This window comes from Pinus tabuliformis, chromosome 6, assembly GCF_031772625.1.
Source record: "Pinus tabuliformis cultivar Carrire ecotype Pingquan chromosome 6, CPIR1, whole genome shotgun sequence".
NCBI lineage: Eukaryota > Viridiplantae > Streptophyta > Pinopsida > Pinales > Pinaceae > Pinus > Pinus tabuliformis.
In genome coordinates, this window is record NC_142292.1 from 648,564,402 (window position 1) to 648,589,877 (window position 25,476).

The 25,476-nt window shown below is 37.7% G+C and overlaps 1 protein-coding gene across 7 annotated transcripts in view; it reads right to left on the reverse strand.

The window, feature by feature from the left end:
• LOC149260288 (symplekin) overlaps positions 1 to 25,476 on the reverse strand; it is a 160,311-nt gene that overhangs the window by 81,190 nt on the left and 53,645 nt on the right. For all 7 annotated transcript variants that reach the window (XR_016258103.1, XR_016258105.1, XR_016258109.1 and 4 more), the window contains exons 7-12: positions 21,578 to 21,706; positions 20,809 to 21,456; positions 20,001 to 20,633; positions 4,232 to 4,300; positions 2,533 to 2,652; positions 2,055 to 2,300 (exon numbers count right to left, since the gene is read on the reverse strand). Coding sequence is in view for 3 of the 7 variants with exons in the window: in XM_089420098.1 (XP_089276224.1) it covers positions 2,055 to 2,300; positions 2,533 to 2,652; positions 4,232 to 4,300; positions 20,001 to 20,633; positions 20,809 to 21,456; positions 21,578 to 21,706 (1,845 nt within the window). In the remaining 4 variants the exon portion in view is untranslated. The remainder of the gene's footprint in view (positions 1 to 2,054; positions 2,301 to 2,532; positions 2,653 to 4,231; positions 4,301 to 20,000; positions 20,634 to 20,808; positions 21,457 to 21,577; positions 21,707 to 25,476) is intronic.

Genomic DNA, 25,476 nt, shown 5'->3' on the forward strand with positions numbered 1-25,476 from the left:
TTGGAAGAGTGGTATGAGACACTCTCTTTTATATGGGACTGACTTCAGGTCAGTAGAGGATGGTATGATACATTCTTGATCACTTCTTCTTCTTCATAGTTCAGCAGAGCAGTGCAGGGCATTGATGGAAGAGATAGTACAATCTGGCAAATGGATTAGCAAATGGAGTTCTCCCTAGTTACGAGGGAGTGTTAGAATTAGCAACTAGGGCCAAACTCCATGTGGGTCTTTTTATTTATGGCAGCTGATATTTTTCTTGGATTCATCTCGTCGAGAGGTGTAAGATTGATCTAAAGATCGTCCGATTCCGACATGTATTCATGGAGATATGAATTTATTTGTGTTATGCGACAATTCGTTGTCGTCAAGGTCAGCCAGCAACCAAATTGCCCCCATCTATCCTCAACGTTTTACTATAAAAAGAGGTGGCTTGCAAGTCATTTGGCACCCACCTCTTGTGATCTCTTCCTCTCCACTTGTTTGGGTTTTAGTGGAAGGAATAGTCCCTAAGAGAATACGCAGCCCTAGAAGGTTTGCCCTTGCCCTAGTCACTGTCTAAAAAGATCTATACGCTGTCCTCATCTACATTCATGGAGGATGATTGTTACATTAGAGGAATCTTTGCTGCCCAAAAAGAGGCTCTCATAATGCAACAAGGAGAGGCTTCAATGCTGGTATGGAGAAGCCCTAATGCTGCCCTAATAAAGAACCTAACACTGTCATGAAAGTGAACCTAACACAGTCATGGAAGAAGGTTTAACGCAGGCCCTAACTGCTGGCCTTATTCCACTCTAATTTGCTGGAAAGAAGAGGTCTCTTCCGCAAGTCAAATGAGGGTTCTATACAGCTAGAGGAGGATCCCTTCACGCTGTCCTAAAGGAGACCTTTATACACAGCAAGATATATGCTGCCAATGGATGCTCCAAAAGGAGCCCTAGCTGTAGTCTCTCACACAGTTAGATGCAGTCCTAATGAGAGGATATACCCTAGCCGCAGATACTAATGAGAGCTCTTCACTGTCAATGAAGGAGCTCTATGAACGTTGTCCTAATGGAGGATGATCATCACATTGACCAGGAGGCTCCTATGCAGTCATAGGAGAAGCTTTATCACAGGTATGGAGATGACCTAGGAGAAGTCACAAACTCGGATGTATGGAACAAGTCTGGATGCATAGTGCAGCATGATAATGGTGCAGCATAATGATGATGAATGGTGCAGCATAGTGCAGCATGACAGTGGTGCAGAATGGTGATGAATGGTGCAGTATAGTGCAGCATGACAGTGGTGCAGCATAATGATAATGATGATGAATGGTGCAGCATAGTGCAGCATGACAGAGTTGCAGCATAGTGATGATGAATGGTGCAGCATAGTCGTGATGAAGTGCAGCATGATGGGTGCAGCACAGTGATGATTGTATGCAGTATGATGAGTGCAGCATAGTGTAATGAAGTGCAGCACATTGATGGGTGCAACTCAGTGATGAGAACAACCCAGTGATGAGTGCAACACTGTGATGGGTGCATCATGGTGATGGAATCACCTTGAAGGATCAGTTGAAGCAGTATGCCTTCACCTGAATTCAGATCAGCTACCTCATGTGTCATCTTCTTAGTGAAGATCTCTGCTCTTTTTTGTTAAGTCAAAATGTTGACTTCTGATGTATATGTACTATCTCTCTCTCTCCGCTGAACTATTGAAGAACATAAGAATTGATCAAGGGTTTCCCCACATTAGGGTTTGTCCCTGGCTGGCGCTACATCGTGTCCTCTTGTCTTGGCTTGTTTTCTGCAATTTATGTTTATGTTCTATATGCATTTTACTATCATGCTAAAAGTGATTAATAACCTGGAATTGACATTGAGCTAATATGGAAAATTGAAGTAAATTGACGTAAATTTGCTCTCAGTGTAAAACATACCTAAAATTAACACAGATTAACAACTCTCTAAAATAACACAGTAATTTAGATGCAAAATTTTGCAATAAATTAAAGCCCAAAGACACAAGCAAAATGAACAACTCTCCAAAGCACCAATTAGACATCTAACCTGCAAGGCAATATTCAAACAAGCAATCCTTGTGACTGGTCGCTGCAAAATTAAGCTCCATACAGCACCAAGACCCTGCGTAACACGATCACCACTAGCCACTTCTCTACTGTGGTGATCAGCTGTGTCAGGATGACACGAGGCTTCTAATAGTTTCAGAGCCGACTCTGGTAGAAAGGGAGCTTCTCCAAGCAACCTGCTCAAAGATTTATCGGAAGCTGGAAGAGAATCTCGCAAAGCTTGAGCCTGCAACGTCCAAATACAGATTGTTAACACAAACAAGAGTTCCTATGCAAAATAGGAAAAACTACTATCATATTGAAAACACTCAAGAATAAATAACAATAACCAAGTCATGAATTAAGTCCATTAATTGAAACTAATTCAGCCAGTGACAAAGGCTAAAAACCATCATTAAGTCCACAAAGAGAAATGCCATGAAAGATAATAAGAACAGGAGATGAAAAGTAAAGCATACCACAGATAGAAGAAATTTTTCATAGATTGAAGACATAACTGCAGATGCATTGTGTTCCTTTGGTAGAGATACAATTTGAGCATATAAATGGTATAGCACGTGCAAAGTGAGATCATGTCCCTGCAGGTTTACAACAAGAGTGACTGTAACAACACCACAGTTGCAAGAATTTAAATTTTGAAGTCGAACAGTAGGGGTTTTATCAAACATATATATAAACCCCTCTTTAACTAGTATGTTTTGACTTCAGCACAAAACATAGCATAATTAAATGATCCCATATTAAAACCTAGCACAATCCGCTGAGAATTATAACTGGACTCTGAAGGCAGCAATACTTGCACCACTGGAGAAACAAATGCAGAATTGCAGATGACTTCATGTTGGCCCAAACCATCATCAGTACAATTTATATTCATAAACTAGTTTTAAAATATCAGCAGTGAAAATCACTACCATCCAAAGTCATGTTTCTGCCACTGTCCAAGGATGCCTAAACACTGGGAAAGAAGTTTAGAACTGAAGTTGGAAATTTACAATAAAGCTGAGAATTGTGAGACTATTCCGAGATATCTAGTAAATGAATGAAAAAAGACAAGCAACCTAAATGAGATAGTATGCCCATTTGGGACAGCAGTAATTTGGAGTATGCAATGCCATAATGTGCATATGTACAGAAAGTATATTTAATTGTGGGTATTACTGTCACATATTACTACAATGAGCCTAAAAGGAAAAAAGCATTATTTTCTGCACCTCTGTCATGCCTAACAATAGTTTGAAGTTTTGCATAGCACCTGAGAAAATGATTTGTCATGTTAACTTATATGTGACAAACAGTTTCAACTCAACATTGGCCATACACTTTTTCATCTTGTAGCACATTAATCTCTCTTATATGCAAACTAAAGCATGAGCCTTCTTCGGTGCAAGCCAACACATTATAGTTGCTCACTGAAATACATGTTCAAATAAAACATAAAACTATCTGTTTCACTTTATTCACATATATACTGATCCTCAGACTCCTACAGTTATCCGGTTACTCCATGTTTATTGTGTTTCACATTGCCTGAATTGTGATATCCCATGCATAGTTGTCTGAACCTAGTTGTTTTACTGTAGGCACGCAAACAAGGCTAGGTGCAAGCCCTGGGCGGGGTTTTGGTATTATATAAACCCCTGTAAATGGCTTCTAAGCCAAAGATCTCCAGCTTGTAGGGGTCTAGACCTTAGGATCTTTAAGTATCAAAAATATGAAAAACTTGCTAAGAACTCTTAAGTGTCACAAAGTGAAACCCTAAATGCCAGCTCAATGTTTCCAATATTTTTACAGTTATTATGAAGCTCTTTACATCCAATTCACTATATTTCCAGCTTCTGTAATTTTGCTGGGTACTCTAATTTTGCTTAGATGTTTATTTGTGGGCATTAATCTAGCATCTTTCTTGATTGCCTCTTTAAGTTTCCCAAAATAAATAACCCCACAAAAGACAGTTAATCTAGAACATTTTATTTGATGCTTCACAGATTGGTCTCTGACTCTCTAGGCAACTGTGCCTTCAAAAATTAATTCCCGACAGGAGGAATTTTCAATGTAATACTTTAACTTGGTAAACAGGAAGTAAATCAAAATGACTAAAACAACTCATATTCGATAAACCATAAGATCATATCAACCGTATGGAAACCATCATACCTTATTACTTTGATAATCTGCCACTATATGCTTCTGCAGGACTATCACAGCATCATTACCTGCATCACACTGACGTAAACACACAACATGAATTTATAATTCACTGTTACACTTGATGCTCCCAATTCCCCAGTTTCTTAAAAATATAAAAACACAAAACAAGGTCAAACAGAAAAATCAATTCTGTTTAAAACATGTCTCAGTAGCATGCAAAGCTTGTTATTCCTTCCAATTTCACATATGTAATACTTTGTTAGCATACTTAACCAGACATGTGTTAGATTTTGTGCAAATGGACTCAAGTGTACAGACACAAACCAGATCTGGTAACAGTCTCAAATTAACTAATTAACTGAAACACACTGATGTGCCTAACCAAAAAAAAAATCCACAGCAGAACTCATAAAAGCATCAATCGGATCATGCACAGTAAACATATTACACACAAGTTCTGCCCAATCAACAGTTATTCATTAAATTCTTCTCAGAACCTACTCGGACTCCCTTATTGGGATAATGGACCTCGAGGAAATTAGATAGACAACAATTACCCTGGATCTGCTCCAGCGGATGAAGCCCTAGATCCATCAGCCAAATTATCGATATTGAAATATGATATTTCTCCTAAATCATAAGATATAATAGAATGATGGGGGATGCAGGAGCTGGACGGGTGTTGTACAACCCGGGCGGAAAACCAGAAACAAGGTATACATGGGGATTTGGAAATGCTTCAAATAATCAAGCCGAAGCCTTATCTCCCTAGCAAGGATTAAATATTGCTATCTCCAAAGTCCTGCGGCAAATAAGCTATGTTGCCAGGAAACGTGGGTGCGGGGACGGGGACGGGGACGGGGACCGGGACGGGGACGGCATTTTTGGAAACAGGGTGCGTGGGTTCGTCGGGTAATATAATAATATTAAATTTTAATAATTATATTTTATAAATTATAAATTTATAATTAATAATATATATGAAATTTGAATTTGTATGCTTTTTCAACTTTAAACAAGAAAACTTTAATGATAATCATTTAAACATGCACATCATTGAACATTCAACATTGACATTGAAATTTCAAAATTTATCACCAAAAAACTGTTCTTTTGAATCTTTTCCGTGTAACCATGACACTGTGACAGCTATGTGAGAGAGCTCAAGGCTACTACTAAAACTGAAAATTGAAAATACATACTAGGATAAATGCTAGACTCAGCTATTTTGGTGAAACTTGGGACAGATTTTGTCACACACAAGCTTTAAAATAACTATGCAGCTTAGGTTCATTTGCAAGGATGCCTATTAATGAATCGGGCTGTGGTCGTACAGACCCTTCCTCCTACACAGCCAAGGAGTGTTAGCATTTCTGCCTCCTCTAATTTCAAGACAACTTCTCTCCTTATTGAAATTGCTCATTCTGGCTGGAGCTTGAGCTTGTAACTTTGCTTTGAATGTTTAGTCTCTCCCATATAAAAACACAATTTTTTCATAGGAGATTCTTCTCAACCTGATAGTGGTCTAGAATTTTCTTGATGTCTAATCATCCACCTGCCCCCATGCATGGTGTGCTCTGTGGTAAAGCAATCCCAAAAACAGTGGCAGCCTTACCCTTCCACAAAACACGCTTATCAGTCTTTGTTTCCCAATAAAATGCACACGCTTATCAGTTGGCTCAGGAGGACAGCCCACCGGAGAAGCTGGAGGGCAGCGGGTAGTTGGTTTTCTTTTATATGTAGTTGTTATGTTATGTCATTTTATTAAACTTTGTGGAGTTTTTTGGAGGAAATATAGGTTAAATATTGTAAGCAAGATAGTAGTAATTAACCAGGGTGGCTTTACACTTCTCTGATCCAATTCTGGAAAAATTTGAACCAGAGCAATATGTGACTGTATCTCATGAGATGAATCATGGCAATGAAACCAACGGATTTCTCCTTGTTTGCTTAATGGAAAGTGGTCACATCATCCTCAACAATGTTATCAGAACTAGAACAAAAGATTGGTTAACCAAAAAATACATAAAATATTAAAATTTTGAAAAAAAACATATAATTCGTGCATCCATATGAATCCAAATTATTATACACAAATTTGCAAATTTTCTCACATGTATAGCAAGGGTGCATATAACCAAAATCTCATTGAGTGCAATCCATCTCTAAATCAAATAGATCAATAGAGACTAAGAGGCTCTAAATGGCCTTTGAAATCCAAAGAAAATCATGCTACAACAAATACCTACATAACATAAAAATCATTGCCTATCTTGGGATTCTACTCATCAAGACCACCCACTATGCATTAAAATAAGATAGAAAAACCTTAACATCCCAATCAATTACTTTGTTTGAGTGAAGTGTACATTTTTACTACAGCCATGAGGAGGATCTCAACAGCCAATGCCATCAACATCGAGGTACATAGAGGGTTTGGTGATCTTGATTAAATGTTAGTTCCATATCCTCGTACATCACAAAATCTAGTAGAATTGCAGAGACATTGCAATCCTGTCAATACTGAAATGCTCTATGAATTTTGAGTGCGACCTAAAATTCTACTTTCTACTTATGAAATCCAATGAGGTTTGAACGACACCTAAACATCTTGTGTCAATTAATCGTAACATTAAAATTTTAAGTAAAAGGATGAAAATGAAAGATAAAGGAAACTATCACTTTTACTTTAAGAACTTAATATTACAATTAACTACTAAGGTATGTATCTCATGAGATGAATTTTTGGAAATGAAATAATAGATTTCCCTTTGTTTTACTTCATGGAAATAGGAAGAGTATCCTCACAGGTCAATTCCCTAGCTCACTTTTAAAAAAAGATGTGAAACAGAAATATAGAAACCAACGGTTCTACATGGAAAGAATGGAAGTGCGCCTTGCTCAAATTGACAAACATATCCCTTGCATCCCTACACTATGACATCTCCTCTAGGATCTAGTGCGCAAGATCCTGCACTGGTAACCTCTTCTAATACCTAGTTGTTTCATGATATCTGTCAAATTTTCGTCAACTTTCAGTGTTTTGTTCTAGGATTATGCGATAGAATCTCTGGTTGTGCTTCAAATGTTGAGACTCTCGAAATATTGGACTGCTTATTCTATAGGCAGGTGGACAACAACATCTAGTTTCACATTGGGCATATTGAGACCACCTATCATAACATATGTTGGTGATGGAATGATGACTGATGTACTCGATGTAATGTTGTTGTGATGTAATAAAAAATATCAACTTACAAAAAAAAGATAATTTCATCCTAGGGATAAATATTTTTTGAGGGAAAAATAAGAAAACTACTTTTGAATTGTCTTTTCAACTTATCTCTTGATAGGTTTACTCAAATGTCAGTGTAGGCACTCGTTGGATGCAAATGTTAATTCAGCATCCAACAAGTACCCACTTTGCCACTTTGGGTCACTATTTTAAAACTAGGCTGGTCAGACTCAGACTAGACCTGGTTGACCAAGCCATACCCCTACCCGAACTACCTCAGTCATTATCTAGTTCAGCAGTTGATACAAGCCGAGCCTGACTTAAACAGGATGGCCTCGACTGCGGGAGAAAAAAAACGAGCAAGCTGGACTTAAAATATTTTTTTTTGTTAAACTATTTCCCAACCCCTCCCATGCCTATAAAGGTGACCAAACCCCCGCATATTTCCTCACAACTATCTCATTGCATTTGTGTGAGCATTTGTGAGGAGGTTGTGAGCACTTGGAGTTGGTTTTTATGCAGAGGTCATTTAGAGCCTCCTTGGTTATGCGTTTTTGTTTTGATCTCTATATATTACATGTATTGGACAGTGCACTGGGTGCCATTTTGATATAATAGATATATTCATGAGCATACTTTGATCATATGTTGTCTTCTCTCTATTATTTTAATGCTTTGAGTTTGGAAACATGAATGAAAATCTTCAAAAATATGTTTTTTCATTAAAAATTAAATATTTAATGTACTTTTTACGAAGACTGAGTCATTTGAATCAACTAGTCCGAGTCGATACTGAGTCGGAGTTGACCCCCAGCCAGTTCTGAGTCTAAGTCCAAGTTTTAAAACATTGCTTTGGGTAGACCTGCACATGTTCTCATGTATGTTCGATTTCTTTACGTGTCGGTCTACCCAAAAGTATGTAGAGTGGGAAATTGTTGGATGGGGAACTAAATTCTGTATCCAATGGATCCCTACAATTGACATTCAAGTAAACCTATAAGGAGATAAAAGGTAGTTTTCTTTATTTTCCTTTAAAAAGTGAGAAGTATTTTTTCTTATTTTGACTAATACTTTATTATTTTACTTAAGAGGCCCATCTCAAACCTCAAAATTTCCATAATGTCATGTAACAAACAACAAGGAGAGATAAAGGCCACATTGGACTCCAGATCATTGAGACCCTGGATTTGCTCTCAACCAACCTCCTTAAGACCCTCGACGAGTTTTTGTTCCATTCTTTGTCACTGCATTCACTAGATTTCATCCATGAAATTTGAAAATCAATTCATATGAAGAGAGGAAGCCTAAATTCAATGAAGTTATTCCAATAAATTCATTGATCAACCTAGTTGTTTTTAATAAATAATTTCAATGCATTTTTAGAGGGTTGTGAAGGAGATGTTATGGAATATGCCCATTGGCCTATGTTTGCATATATAGGCATCAAATGTGCCCTACATGACCCATCTATAACTAGTTGTAGCAATTGAATATGCCAACGTTAGAGCAAAATCTAGTAGGCCTAATGCAAAGCCTCACTAGGCAAATCCAAACCTCTTGGCAGCCTTTCTCCAGCTATTTAGTGGTGGTTGAACCACAAGGGAGGCTTCCCTATATAGATCATCTAAGGATATTCAATAATAAGATTCAAGGTGATGGATGAGGTCTAATGATTGGGATTGGGTATTGGCAGAGCCTGTAGTGTTGAAAATTGAGAGCTATGGGATGAATTTCCTTGAATAAAATTTCATTTCCCACCTTTCTAAAGTGACTTTCTAAAAATATAAAGTCATGTCTATCTTTGCAACCATGACTTTCCAAAAATAGTAAATTACTATCCATGAATTCGTAATCATATATATACGATGGAAAATCACTTTACTTGTGCTTAATCAATCTCAATTGTTTAACTTTTAACTTAATCATCAATATTATTATTATTATTATTATCCTCTTTATGATATTATTATATTATTATTAAAAAGAAATTCAAGTCTCTCAATCATGAGTCTCAATCATGTCATATTTAACTCCCCTCAGGTAACGCATATGTTACTCTTTGTCTCTTAATGGATTCATTCCTCTCTCTCTCTAATGCTCTTACGCACCTCTTACACTCTCTTACAGAAATAATGACTCGTCATAAAAAGATTCTTCATACAGCTCTTTAATGCATAAGTTACACGTCTCTCCTAAATGCATAAGTTACACTCCTCTCCTTTATGACATAAGTTACACTCCTATTTTGGCATATGTAACTCCTCCTCAAGGCATAGGAGTTACTCCCTCATGAATTTGACCTCCTTGCTCTTCCTATATATTTATGCCTCTCATCCTCACTTGACACACTAACTTGTGCTTGTGAGAGGAAAATTCAAACTTGAGAAAGAGAAAGTTGGAGAGTCTAGAGGAAGAATAAGAGAGATAGAAAGAGTCTTGAAGAGCAAAAGCGGATCTTGGAGAGCCAAAGTGATTCAGTGTTTGCATCAGCTACTACTGTCAAAGATCTTCTTCAGATTTGGGTGAACTTCTTCATTCCCTCATTGTACTTTATATCTCTGTTGAACAATTGATTTCCAATAGAAAAAGAATTTGGTTGGGTTTCCCCTTGTGGGTTTTGCCCTAGTCATTGACCTAACTTCTCTGTGTCTCATTGAGTTCTTTGTTGTCTTCAATTGTGCATATGGTTTATATGGTTTATGTTCTATGTACAATTACTTAACTTATTTTGCAGCATCAATAAGTTCTGGATTTAAGTGATTGTAACAGCATAGAGCATCAAAATTTCAACATGGTATGAAAGCTTTGGTGAAGACAAACTCCATTTCCAACTCTCTTTGTGCTGGAATATCTCTTGTTGTCTGCTCCATTTGCAGCTGCTTTTCTGCTAAAATATAGTTTGTTGTCCACTCCATTTGCAGCTCTTTCTACTGAAATATAGCTTCTTATCCGCTCCATTTGCCACTCATTTTCTGCTGAAATATAGTTTGTTGTCTGCTCCATTTGTAGCTCTATTTTTGCTGAAATATCTCTTGTTGTCCATTTATATTTGCTGCAGAAATTTTGAGCATATCAAGATGTTTTTCTCCTACTTTACGGATGAAGAGAAGTTGGTTGATGCTTCAAACTTCTTCCCTTGGAATGCCAGATTGGATATTAATCTTGAGGAACATGTTGTTTTAGAGTATGTTGAAGGAGAAGTAGCAGAGCCAGCTGAAAACTCCAATGTTGCTATCAATTCCAGATACAAGAAATGAGAAGTCAAGGCTAAAAAGATTATCCTTGACTCTCTTGGAGACCACATTATAACTTATATTTCCAATTTCAAGAAAGCCAAAGAAATGTATGACAAGCTAATTGGAATGTATCAAGTGAACAACTTCAGTCAAATTCTTGCTCTAAAGAATCAACTCAAGGACGTTAAGATGAACAAAGGAGAAACCATTCAAGCATACTTCATGAGGATATCAAAAAGCAAAGAGCAGTTGTCAACTTCTGGTGAAGTTGTTTCCGATAAAGAATGGGTACTAATTTTGCTTAGAGGTACCTCATGAGAGAAAGATGGTTTCCGAAATGCCAGAAATCAAATCTGATCATGATAGCGTTTTCCAAGGATGCGCAAACTATAAGCAAGTGAAGACACCATTCCCTACAAGCAAAATTAGAACCAATCAAGTATTGCACCTTGTACATTCTGTTTTATGTGGACCAATGCCTATAACTTGTCTTGGTGGTTACTTATATTATATTATCTTTGTGAATGATTTTTCTCGCAAAACATGGATTTATTTTCTGAAAAATAAAACATGTGCAAAAATTACAAAGCTCTAGTAGAAAAACAAACTGGAAAGCAGTTCAATATTTTTAGATCTGACAATGGAGAAGAGTTTACTTCCAATGATTCCATTGACTTCTGCAAAGAAGCTAGAATCAGAAAAGAGACCATTGTACCATATAACCCAGAACAAAATGGTGTGGCCGAGAGAAAGAATAGAACTATCATGGAAGCAGTCAAAGTTATGTCGCATGATCAGAAGTTGCTATGGGGAGAAGTTGCAAAAACAGTTGTCTATGTTCAAAATAGACATCCTCACTGTGCCCTAAACAACAAGACTCTTGAAGAAGTCTTCACTGGCGAGAAGCCTGAAGTTGGGCACCTAAGGATCTTTGGTTGTCTTGTCTACTTTCATGTCCCAAAAGAGAAAAGGAACAAGTTGGAAGCTTCAGGTAAGAAAGGTACGTTTGTTGGTTATTGTGAGAATTCTAAAGCTTACAAAATATACGTACCTGGTCAAAGAAATATAGAATTTAGCAGGGATGTAACATTTGATGAAGATGCAGCTCTTGGAAAAGCAAGAGACACTCCTCTTCCTCCTGCTAATGTTGATAGTCAAGATGATGTATTTGAAATACAAGAAGACCCTGAAGCTAAAACTGATCTTGTTGATGAACCCATGGAGCCCATGGATCCTTTGGATCCTCCTCCATGTGATCCTCCTTTTAAAATGAGACCTTTATGGCTTCGTGACACTCTTCAAGATGTTGATAAACATGCTACCCCTAGAGGAACTTTCAGAGAAAGCAAGAAACCTTGTCGGTTCCAAGGATATGTTGTAGCCATGAGCAACATTATTCAAGTTGAACCGTGCACTTTTGAAGAAGTTGTAAAGGCCCAAGTGTGGAAAGATGCAATGGCTGAAGAATATGAATCCATCATTCATAAATATGTTGCATCTTCTAAATGGTTGTATATAATTAAACATGGTGTTGATGGCAATATTGAAAAATATAAAGCTAGATTTGTGGCTTTAAAGTACTTGATCCAAAAACTCGTGTGTAGGTTGAAGAAAGCACTCTATGGCTTTAAGCAAGCTCCAAGAGCTTGGTATGCTCGAAAAGATAGCTTCTTGATGAAGCTTGGTTTTACCAAAAGCAATGTAGATCCAAATCTTTATTTTAAGGCAGTCTAAGTATGCCTTTGGCTTTGGTATTGTATGTTGATGATTTATTTTTGATCGGTTGTGAACCTCTTATTTTCCAATGTAAGAGGGAGTTTGCTTCTGAATTTGAAATGAAATATCTTGATTTGATGTGCTACTTTCTGGGCCTTTCTCTAGGAAAATACATTGTCATACTACTAAAAAGGTTAGGCATGACTGAATGTAAGTCCATGAATAGTCCAATGGAAATGAATTTCAAGAAGCTTTTTGGTAAAGCTACAGGACCTGATTTGGCTAATCCTTCTGAGTACCGTCAGTTGATTGGGGCACTGATGTTCTTAGTGAACACTAGACCAAATCTATGCTTTGCAGTATGTTGTCGCACTAAGTATCCAGGCACCACAACAACGCTCAGAGTAAGGGCTCACTCTAATCCTTACTCCGTTTAGGCTCTCTCCTAAACAAACCAAGGGGGTAGTCCCTAGGGTGAATGAATGAGGATAGTCTGTGGAACACAGGGTCTAGGAGACTTAAGGATGAACAACTTGACGAATGTAAAACAAGTCCTGGTTAACCGAGATGGATAGATCTAACAATTAAGACAAATAAGACACAACCACAAGATAGAAATGATTTTAGACCAGTGCCTTAGACGCTCAATTAACCATGAACCTACTTGAAGGAACAAAAATCAAGTTATTCAGAAGAAAATTAGAGATGTGATAGAAACGACGATCAAAACCTTAACATGCAAAATATTATAGCAATTAAATTCAGAAAGATCTAAATACCATGAAGAACCATGAAATTCAAATGCTAAGCAATTTGCAATCCTGGAATTAAAATGATTTTTCTTTAATGACCCAGATCTAGAAAATTTGTTAATTTTCCTATAATAAATCTTTAGATATGATTCTAAGCGTGTTTGACAATAGAGAAATTAATACCACCAAATTTTCCTTTTAAATTTTTAAAGTCCAAAAACCCTTAGCACAAATAAAAACTCAAGAATGAATGTTAGTTCAAAAATTTGATTATTCCTTAAGGAATTTTTAATGCATTGAGTTTTATTGAGAAAAAATAATGTGGTAAATAATCAATTAAATTTTTCAATGTGACAAAAGTAAAAATCAAAAGGGTTAATAAATTAAATTTTTAATGGGCCATAGGCCACAAAAAAATTAAATGTGACAAAGTAAGTCCTCTTTTGATTTAATTCTTTTAGAAATTTTAACGTCGCATGAAAAATAAAAGATAAAATATTTTTTTACTTTTTAAAAAACAAAAGAAAAAAAAAAATGAAATGTAAACAAATCAAATCGAAAACCAACCAAATAAAAAAAATCGAATTGTTAATAAAACTAAAACCTAACCTAAATGAAAACATGAAATATAAAATAAAATAAAGAAAACGAAAACGAAAATGTGTTTGTTTGCAAGTCTGACGGCAGCGTATGGAGTCGAGGAGCGATGGAGCTTGTGGATCGATGGAGGATGACAGCGAGGGGATAGATGCAACGGAAGGGCGAGGGGCTTAAGGAAAGGCAGATATTGGGAGCGATGAGGAAGGAGTCGGATTGAGGGACGCAAATTTAATGTAGGTTGAGAGAAGCCACATACAAAGACAGCGGATAGGGAGCAGTGATTGCAAGAGTGAGGGAGCTCGAGGGAACGACATGAGACAGCAAAAGGGTTTGAGGGCGCGGGGATGCTACAAGGAGATGATGGCAGCGCAGAGAAGGGGGGATTTGCAACGATGGAGAAGGAAGGAGGTAGCAAAAATTGCAATGGACAAAGCTCAGATTTCAAGAAGAAAGGAAACTGCGAGAAAAGAGAAAACCGCAAGCAACAAAGAAAAGAGAGGCTTCCAGACAGCAAATGGTAGCCCCAAAAAACCCAGAACAAACCTAGAAAAGTTAAATTTCACACCAATATATATCTGCTTTAAAATTTTCTCCCTAAAAGACCCAAGATCTGAATTTAAAACCCTTGGAGAATAATGTTGGTAAACCCAAGAAGTCTAAATCTTACACTCCAGGGCCTAGATTTGGCTTCTATTTCAATTTTCCGCTCAAATTTGCAATTGCACAACGAAAAAAGAAACACCCAAACGATATATACAATGATAAAATAATAAAAAACCCCAAAAACCCAGTTACATAATTACAATAATTACAAACTAAATGCTCTAATTAGCCAGATCTATCATTATGTTGCACAGAAATTGAAAATTTTTAAATTTGAAAAGGAGGCGCTAGCTCGAAACCCTCATGCATCACAAAACGAAAATATTATGATAAGCCCGGAGCTTATTTAGCTGGGCTCTTCAAGAAATATAGATCGGGAGTTGGTTGGTCCAACTGAAGATTATCCCCTAACGTCCGATAATATATCTCAAGATTTCCCTGCAAAACTCAATCCAACCATTAAAAATAGAACATGAAAATAATAATTAAATTTAGACAAATAGACATACCTAATATTACGTTCAAAATTAAAATTATTATTCAAATTTCAAACCCCAGCAAAGTTCAAACTAAACAAGATACTTGTGCTCAGATCACTATTTAGAAGTTATCATCAATGGCTTTAGAAAAAAATTATGCATGAAATAAAACATCTTACAGCGTTCCCATGAAGAGTAACACCAGTAGAAATTAACCCCAAAATCTTTCTTTATTATCCAAAGAAAGATTACACCAGAGCTTCTTGCTAAGCACACAACTCAAAGATTGGATGGATCGACTGACAAATGACCTCCTATTTAAAGATAAATCCTCCAACAGCTAATTCGAATGATGGTCATCAAAGTAAACTCGACAGTTGATGAAAATCAAACTTTCTTTTAATCTAAACCGTCGAAATATTTATATTTTTAGGAAATTCGAATTTTTCATTTAAATGCACTTTAATTAACTCAAAAATAAAAATTTTGAGTTAATTTCCCAAAAAAATTGACTTTGACTTAACACCAGGGATCAAAGTTTTAAAATTTATCAAAATAATTGAATTACCTTAGTCCCAGGACCTCTTAAAATTTAATTTTTTAGGACCAACGAATTTTGACTTTAGAGAATTTAAATTTACTTAGGACTTAGAATTAATTAAATTTCTAGCTTAAGAATTTAATTAATTTTGGGCCAGAAAATTTAATTAATTAACCTGTGAGGGGATAAATTATTTTTCCAACCCTGAAATGTTTAGCCATGGTTTTCTAATTATGAGGGACCATGCACTAGACATTTCACATCATGATTTACATATTTTTTATATCGCAAGGAGGAAAACCAATTTGCAATAGACCCTCACAGACTACCCAGTTCTATGACACAAGTATAATCCAGCAAACCAAGTGATTTGTAATAAAATAATCTAACCAAATAATTAGAATTATTCTCGAAACACTTTTACATAGACTCGATCTAGAACACTAGGACTTGCCTAGGATCCTAGCAACAAAACACATTCTAGCTTTGAGGTAAGACTGGAGGGAAAAACTCTTTTGATCATCCGAAAACGAATCGGTGAGACAAAAAACCTCCTACAATGGAGATCGTCACTAGAAAGGTAGGTTTACCTAGGTCGTTACATACATGACACGGGTCTGCTGAGATTATTTACATTACACACATGCAAAATGGTTTTACATAACATCTTGGAAATCGGGTTGATGATGATAGATGAATGGCATGGACACATCAATCAAGCATTATCCCTTTTGGCGAAAAAATGGAGTGTACTGCTATGGCTCATTGACATGTACTGGTCAACACAATTAATATTCTAAATACATGATTAAGCATGCTCATGCACACTGGATTTCTGCAAAGCATCTGTTCAGGTTCCTGCATGGGACAATCAATCTTAGATTGAGATATACTGCCAAAGATGTAACGCTACATGGATACTCTGATGTTGATTGGGTTGGTAACTCTACTGACAAAAAAAGCACATCAGGGTGTTGCTTCAACTTAAGGATCTGCCATGATATCTTGGATGAGCAAAAAGCAAAATTTTGTTGCCCTTACAAGGCTGGAGCATAATACATTGTTGCTAGCATGGCTAGCTGTGAGGCAGTATGGCTAAGGAACCTCTTTGGAGGGTTATTTGAGCAAGTACTGGGTACTACAATAATTTACTGTGACAACAAGAGTGGGATTCGACTTGCTAAAAATCATGTGTTCCATGACAAGTCCAAACACATTGAGATCAAATATCACTATATCCGAGATATGGTGCAAAGAGGAGCAGTAAGACTTCATCATATATCGACTGATGACCAAATCACTGACATTCTTACCAAGTCTTTGCCGAAAGGAAAGTTGTTGGTTTTCAAAGAATAGCTTGGATTGACAGATGTGAGCCTTCCTAGAGAGGGTGGTCATGGATGATAAGCCTTAGATGCGTGAGATCCTTGTCATGTGTCGATAAGTGGATAGCCCCAACCATAGATGAGCCTTGGATGTGAGAGATCCTTGTCATGTGTTGACAAGTGGATCCCCCGAAGCAGTGATGTGCCTTGTGTGAAAATTCCTAGATCTAACAATTTCTGGAATCCTACTGCAACCATCTAAATCTACTTCACCCAAATTGTAAATTACATTACAAGCTTATGTCAAATTTCTTGTTGAAACATTGAAGTAAATCACTGAAGCAGCCTACACCAAATTAAATATGATTCTGAAACGTAGAAACTGAGCAAGGAAAATAGAAACACATAGGAAACAATTATTTTTGGACAAAAGTCCCCGGAAAAACCCAATGCAGAAAAACCAGTGTAGCCGCTCTAAGGGTTTTATTATTATGTAGGAGAAAATCTAAGTACAATTCTCGAATGCTCAACTAGCAATCCGATACAGAGAGAATACCAAACAAAAGATTGGTAAAATAATTTCACCCTGTCACTGGAGAATCAGTGACTGATCCTGCTGCACTGGAGGCTCTGCGTCACCCTCTGTGTGGCTTCTGTGCAGAACTGCGTCACTCCCAACAGTTTCTGCATCACCCTTCCTGGGTATTACGATGCCCCTCTTCTGAATCCTCTGCTGGCTGAGAAAAATCGAACTTCTGCCTCCCGCACTCACACCCCGGCTCCCGACAACTGAAACTTGACTTCCCTCAACAGGAAACTCGACTTCCCCTCAAGGTTTGCGTTGCCTCTGGGGTCAACACTGTGTGGGCCAATGTCAGCCTTCCTTTGGACATCTTTCTGTTCTCCCTCTGCCTCGTACTCTCCGAAAATTCCTTCTTTCGGATTCTCACTGCCCCTCTACTGCAAGAAATCTCCTCAATCGATTTTCTTCCTGAGAACTTCTCACTTCAAAAAAATCAATTTCCTTGATCTTTCAGTGTGCCTTCCAAATGAATCTCAACCGGATCCTCTGCTGGCTGAGAAAAATCGAACTTCTGCCTCCCACACTCACACCCTGGCTCCCGACAACTGAAACTTGACTTCCCTCAACAGGAAACTCGACTTCCCCTCAAGGTCTGTGTTGCCTATGCGTCAACACTGTGTGGGCCAGTGTCAGCCTTGCTTTGGACGTTTTATTGTTCTCCCTCTGCCTCGTACTCTCCGAAAATTCCTTCTTTCGGATTCTCATTGCCCCTCTGCTGCAAAAAATCTCCTCAATTGATTTTCTTCCTGAGAACTTCTCACTTCAAAAAAATTGATTTCATTGATCTCTTAGTGTGCCTTCCAAATGACCCTCAAGCCCCTTCTTATATCTTTCTGTTGGACAACCAACATCCTAGATTAAATCATAATCAAAGACTAAGATCATTTTGGCTTGATCTATGCCTTTTTCTAGAAGTTTCACCCATGATTAGATTAATACCCATTAATATTTTAATTTTCCTAAGTTTTGACTTAGGAACCACATTGAAAATATTAATTATTTTAATAAAATCACTTCTAGGTGGAATTTCCCAAAACGCTTTCTGAGTTCTTTGTAGTGCATGTGCCCAAGCCTCCCTGCAAAATTTGAGGCCTATAGCACATCCGATGGTACCCAAAATCAACACTCCCTCTTAGCGAGGAATGTGCTCTAGCAATACACTGCTACTGCATACTGCTCTGACTCTAAAGCATCGTCCTTTGCGTTGTTGATGTTTGACATGTTGTCCACTAACTACAGCGTTGTTGCTGCTATTGTAGTGCTGCCTTTGACACTGCAACTGCCAATGCTACATCTGTACTGCAACTCCCTCTCAAATGTTGCATTTGCTATGCTGCTAGCACTGCCACCGCTAACACTGCATCTATACTGCAACTCATTCGCTGAGAGAAGCAACTGAAAACGCCCAAAACTGGACAAGTATCCAGTGGATACACCTCGGTGCTGAAACCCTGACTGTTGCTAGTCCCACGTTGTCTTCTGAAGCCACTGCGCTGTTGAAGCTCTACACTGTGCCTCCATGAACTGTTGCTTCTCTGCTCTGCGCTGCTCACATTCTGGTGCTACTAACTACTGCTTTTGTCAAATCAACACTCCCTAGCACCAACTGAAAAGATGGTCAGGGTATTTTTAAGGAATTTGTCTTTCAAGCTTTCTATCTTCTAAGCTTTATTAGAATGGAATTTGAAGATTGCTCTCATGATCATGCAATCAGCAATGTAACAACAACCAGACAATCTGAGATTGATGATGAAAAGTGGTTAGTTGCAGATGTTATATAGTGAGGTGACATTATTTTGAGCGAGGTGGTAGTATCAGTAATGGTGCAGGCAGACACTTCAGTACGAATCTTCTCTACAAGGATTTAGTGTAGACTCTGATTTGTTGAAGAATCTCTTTTCATTTGTAGCGGAGGTACTACCGTATTATTGTTTTCCTCAGTATGCTTCAATAACAAAATTTGTCACATTTTATTGTCCTGTATTTGAAAAGGAGCCCAATAAGTTGTCACAGGCAGGCAACTAAACACCCTTGTTTCCTACATCTTGAACTACACACTACCAAAATTGAATCTGATGGGCTAATATCTGATCAGATTACTGTAACTTATTAAACAATTAAAAAAAATTTGCAAAAGGACGTGACTCTCTATACCTAGCTCAAACCACATTAGAAAAATTCATGTTGGTTGTATGCAGAGCATAAATATTTCAAATCACAAGAATCCAATGTGAAAAGGCAAAAATGAAAAATCATGCACACAAATCAACTCAATTAATATGAAAAGGCTGTTGCACAGGAAACATTTCCAAGGATTCCATATTTGAATGGAAATATGTCTGAACACTATTTCTGGAAAGATATTTTTGTCAAAATTTATATATTCATCTGTTGTGAGTAGTTTGTGTATCCTATCAAAGCCTTATCTTGTCTCCACAGAAAACAACAACTTTTTGACCCTCATGAATAATAATTTATAGCATTCAACCTTGCAAAGTTTCTCAATCACCTAAGAAATTTAATATAAAACAGTAGTGGGGGAAATGATGTCTTGACTCGATTAAAAAACCACCTTTATAAAGAAGCTTTTCAAAGTTCAGAATACAATCATTAAAGCCAAACATTGATGACAGGGCAAAGTCAGATTCCAGTATCTCTAAAGCAGTTCATACAGACTATTGATAAAAACCTTTAAGAGCCTATACCTGAGCAATCAATCGTGCAAGCAGTGAACATCGCAAATCCCTGCCCCCTGCACCATCAGCTTGCCTGTAGGCTTCAATTATACGAGTGAATGCCTCCTTGCTTAATAGAGTTTGCTGTTCCTCGGTCAGTGATACAAACGGTGGCACTATTGACATTTCTGGGGATGGATCTTCAGCAGATTGAGATGTTTCTGGATCGGAGGAGATGATTGTTTCTTGATCAGAGGACATGATTGTATCTGGGTCAGAGTTTACTTCCATCATTGGCTCAGATTTTATAGTTGTTGCAGGACTGGGTGATGGAACTTCTTGTACACTTATGCTAACAGGAGTGATTCCTGTATCCGTAGATTTAGTTGTTGCCAACAATTGACATGAATCATTAGCTTCTTGGCCAGCCTCCATCTTTATTTCCATAGAAACAGGATCACTTGAGTGAAAAAATGTATTTTCAACATCACCCACTGGATCTCTATCAGAAACACTTTCAATCTTAGTTACAGATGGAATCACAGATGGAGTTCCACCACTACCTGAATTGGAAGGCACTACACGTGCATCCTCCACCTTTGCAGTTGCTAGTGACACACCCACTGGTACTGCCATACGCCGAGGGTCCATACGCCGAGGGTCCTAAAGCATTTCTATCTGAGTTCAGCTTTTACTATATAATAATGAACAGGACAAAGGCCTACTGCTGATAACTAGAAAACCAGAACAAGACCATGAAATTGTAATTTATAACCCTTTCTGTAAAAAATGAGCGACATTAACCAAAATGACTTTACTGAATACACCAGAGTCATACCCTCCTAGGATCACGCCGAGCATCAATAGACACTTGTTGAGGCTGAATCGCATCTACTGCTGATGAACTCAAATTTCTTGTTGGTGGAACTGCTTGAGATGGAGTTGTTGATAATGGTGTGACTAGCGAAACTGTAGATGTTGAAGCTGTAACTTGTGATACAGTACTTGACATTGGCATGATATGTGATACAGCACCTGATGTACTTGCCTGGGAACCTGTGGATGCTGACACATTAACAAGTCTACTAGGAATTGGCGGACGACTTGACGGCAGAAACTGCATGTTAGCTATCACTATGTCAGCTAGTAAGTCTGGTTGAATCTTGTTAATAAGAATTTCCAGCGATTCAGCGCCTTTTTCTCCTTCTGCCAGTAACGCACCAATCATGGCAATCATCTGTTGTACAGGGGACATTTCACTATCTAGTAGCAACCCTCCAGCGGATATTCCATTCAAAGGACCATTGTCCGGCATTACATTAATAGCCAGCTGCGATTGCTGCAGTGATGGTACATTTGGGAGACTTGGCCGCAATCGCTTTCCAGATGTATCATCAACCTCACTCAAATTACCATTATCATGAACTAAAGGCCTCTTTCTAACTGTTTCTCCAACATATGAAGCCTGACTCAATGCCCTTTCTTCCTGAAAGAGATAATGAAACACAAAACCCCTTTACCAGATAATTAACAAAGTTGACTAAGCATATTTATCTGGATACAGAAACTGCTAATATCTAAAAAAAGGTTTCCTTTGAATCAGTCACCTTTGTGAACCGTGGGTCTCGTAATGCCCGCTCAGTATTTCTTATCATCCGATCAGTTTGGCGAACTACTTGTTCTGCAACCTCCCCTGCATTCATCGCTCGCAAAGCCACTAGTAAACGGTCCCGCCACTGCATATAAAGATCATGTAAGCAAACCCATTTTTGTCTTCATATAACGGACTGCAAATTTTCTAACACCCAAAGACAATAGTTTGAGATATAAATCAGTAACCAGTAAAATCTGAACTCCTTGTTCACCGAACCTTAGACAAATTCAGAATACAAAGATTTGAAGCTAAACTACTCGAGCTTCAAAGGAATAATTGTGCAAATTACAAAAAAAATACCAAAAAATTTCAGCATTTTCTAGGATTATCTTACAATCTCTTATTTATCTAATGCTTCAATAAGGTGATAATCTGGGGCATTCAGGTTGTATAGTTTTGTAAAGGTTTTGATCTTCAAGTAATGGAGACAGATATAACACATTTATTTACAAACTTCATTACAATCCAGAAATCTAAGCAGGCATAGGATTTATGCCTCTTGCACAACTTCAATTACTATTCTTTATCCACTGGTGTCTATAAGTAGCACACTTTAAAATAAATCATGCTACAAATGTACTTTTATAGCATGCTGCACTATGACAGCACTGATCTAGATCCGTAACTGTGTTAGTCAATTACAGAGCTTTGTCATGCACTAAAGAGCATTCTAGAACTGGAATACTAAATCTTGAACAGCAATTATAGGGGTGGTAGTGGATGAGGTTGGCATATGCATGTGCCCTTTTAATCTCACTCCAACATAGCTACAATACAGTGCCCAGGAAACCTAGTGCTTCGCCCTCATTCTCCTTAGCTGCACCTTCATCATCAGGCATGACTCCACAAGTACCCTGCAGATGAATCAAAACTGTTGCTGCTACTGCACCTCTGCTACTGAAGAAGAGGTTTCCTATTTAATACATTAATTATAGATAACATGTTAATGAATGCTTCTTTCGCTTTCCATTCTTCATTTCGTGGTGGAGGATATGCTTGGTGTACTGCCTAATCTTGGGTTGCATATATCCTACTACCTTTACATTTCCATTAAATATTCCAGTCCATTTCATTTCAAAGTCACATGGGAAATATTCTGAGACAGAAATCACTCAAGGTAATATTGAAACGACAATAAATGTTCACACCTGCACACTGCACAGCCCTCTCCTGTTGATCCATTATTTTTGAAAGTGGATAAAAGGCATTCAAAAGCTATCAATAGTGTAAATAATTACTTTCCCAAACAAACAAATCTGGTAAACATTATTGAATATTTCTTGTTCTTGAGAGTATGCAGTACAGGGAAAATTAGATACCAAGTTCCCTGCAACACCACAAAACATAAAATCAATTTATTCATTGAGCAATTTAAAATTGTGTGTACCAGTACTAAGAGAAGGACACATCCAATTTCACTTTCCATGGTTCAATGGATATATTTGTACTCCTTTGAATTTCGAGAATTTTTCAACCTACTGCCATAGCTCAGATTTCTACCAATCAGTAGAAGATAATACACTTTACTGGCATCAAACAAAAATCCAAACAGGAAAGACCCTGTCAAACAGTTCTATGGACCATTTCAAATCCTGGTAACAATTAGTCCTGATGAGCCTACCCACCAGGCCAGTGAGGGCTCACACAGTTAACCTCTTATATAAGTAATGACCATATAATCATTATCATCAGTAGGATTTGAATATGAATCAGTCTATGTTTCAGCTGAAGAGTACAAATTTCCAATATAATCCACATCCTCCCCACGGTTGTAAACTCTACACCAGATGACAATCCTAGGTAGGTTTTGAGGTGCAATGTATCTGCTACTGGGAGAGGACAAGCCTTGTTATTTACAAATAGCTAGCATAGTACTTAGCTACAGATGTACTTTGAGTCTTTGTTTTTTGCACATAATAAAGCTTATTTCTTTCTCCTTGCTGGGCATCACTTACAAGTCTCTATGCCCCCAGAATTCAAATCCTTCCACTCCAATACAGCTCTGCCCTTTTAGATCCCAACCAGTTCTCACATTGTTCACTACTCTTGACACATATAACCTATAAATCTACATCCCAGAAAACATCTAGCAATTCATAATTACAAGTTCAGAAACACGCAATGCCCAGAATGAAGATAATATCAATAGCTAATGTACATCAGGCACGCCAATGAAACCTGCAAGACCCCCACAAAAGCTCCAGACACTCATGCTGCTCCTCCAAACCACCTATTACTTAATGTTGATAACGAAAGCAAGAATTTGACTCACTTTCCCAAAATCATTTCTTGTTTTAATTTCGAAGTCGCAGCCACTTATCTCACAACATTAAATCATAGAATATGAATATACTTTTACTGTTATCTGATCATCCCCATGCAACTCCTGCCTCCCTGCATTGTGCAGCTCTGAAGTTCGCAACATATGGACCTTTGAGATATACAAACTTATGACAAATTGATCCAATTCAACATAAACAAGGAATCAGCAAATTAACTATAGGAAGATTGATGCACCAGCATCCTTTGAAATACATGCACATTCACTCAGACACAAACAGCAACTAAACAATAAAGGCACTTCCAAAAGGTTGGGCACCAAGAGAATGCAGCCTACAAAAATATCATATGCATAAATAACTAGTACAGTTGAAATAAAACATGATTTAAACTATGCAATGTGCTACCACAGAACACTCGGTCAAAGTTTGAGTGGTTCCAAGCTGTGTTACCAGAACCACAAGGTCTTGATGCTGGAACCCCTGATTCATGTTTCACATACAGATCCACCCAAATCCACATATGATCCACCATGTAAACAGATCCTTCAAACTCAGACATGGATAACATGCTACTGAAACAGATCCTGTAACAGGTAGCCCTCACATGCCAGATCAGAAGCAAATAACATTAGAGTTTTGGGTTTTCCTTTTTTCTTCAAGCATATTGGCCACCTGTTTGAAACCCGCAAAAGCAATTATTCTATTTATATTTTTATTTAAGTTAATTATTGATGATCTATATAGGCTGTATAGTTGCATAGGTAAGTTATTAATTACCTACGTGCTGTACAGCACATGGTAATGTTAGCAGGAAAGGTCTGACAAATCAAAATTATAATTTTCAATTTTTTATAATACTAACAGGAAAGATTTGAGATAAAAGTGTATAAAGGATGGCTATGTCATTAATAATTTAATTAGATCATCATCAATCTCATCCAACTCTAGTTGAACAGTCCTCTTAGAACAGTATCATACATAGAGTATAGCATGTTTTCAAACTGTGTACAATATTCATCATTGTAATTAGAGAGAATTTTTGGATTTTAAGGCAAATTTCAAGGAAGCTGACAGGTTGTTCATCATGTATAGTTGAAATATTCAAATGATGAGCATCTAGACCAATTTTTAGACATGTAGTTAGACCAATTCTACATCATAATATCAATAGTTATCTTTGATGAGAGTCGAGACACTCAATTTTGTATTTCACAGTTATCCTTTCAGTCTTCAGATTTATAATTTATCTAATGATTTCAGTTCTAATGTTGTGATACATGAATGGTTTCGATTTTTAACTTTGAATACGGCATTTCCCCACCCATTGTTGCGGGGGAGCGGTCCCCCCCCCCGCTCCCGCTCCCAATCCGCGCTCAGAGCGGGAGCGCACTCCCGATAAAAAAATTTGTGCTCCCTGCCAATTTAGGGAGCGACATCGGGAGCGTCGCTCCCGGAGCGAATATTTAACGCTCGGGAGCGATCGGGGAGCGAATGCTCCCCATCGCTCCCGAGCGTTAAATATTCGCTCCGGGAGCAAATCGACCGACGCCGGGAGCGATCCGGGCAGAAA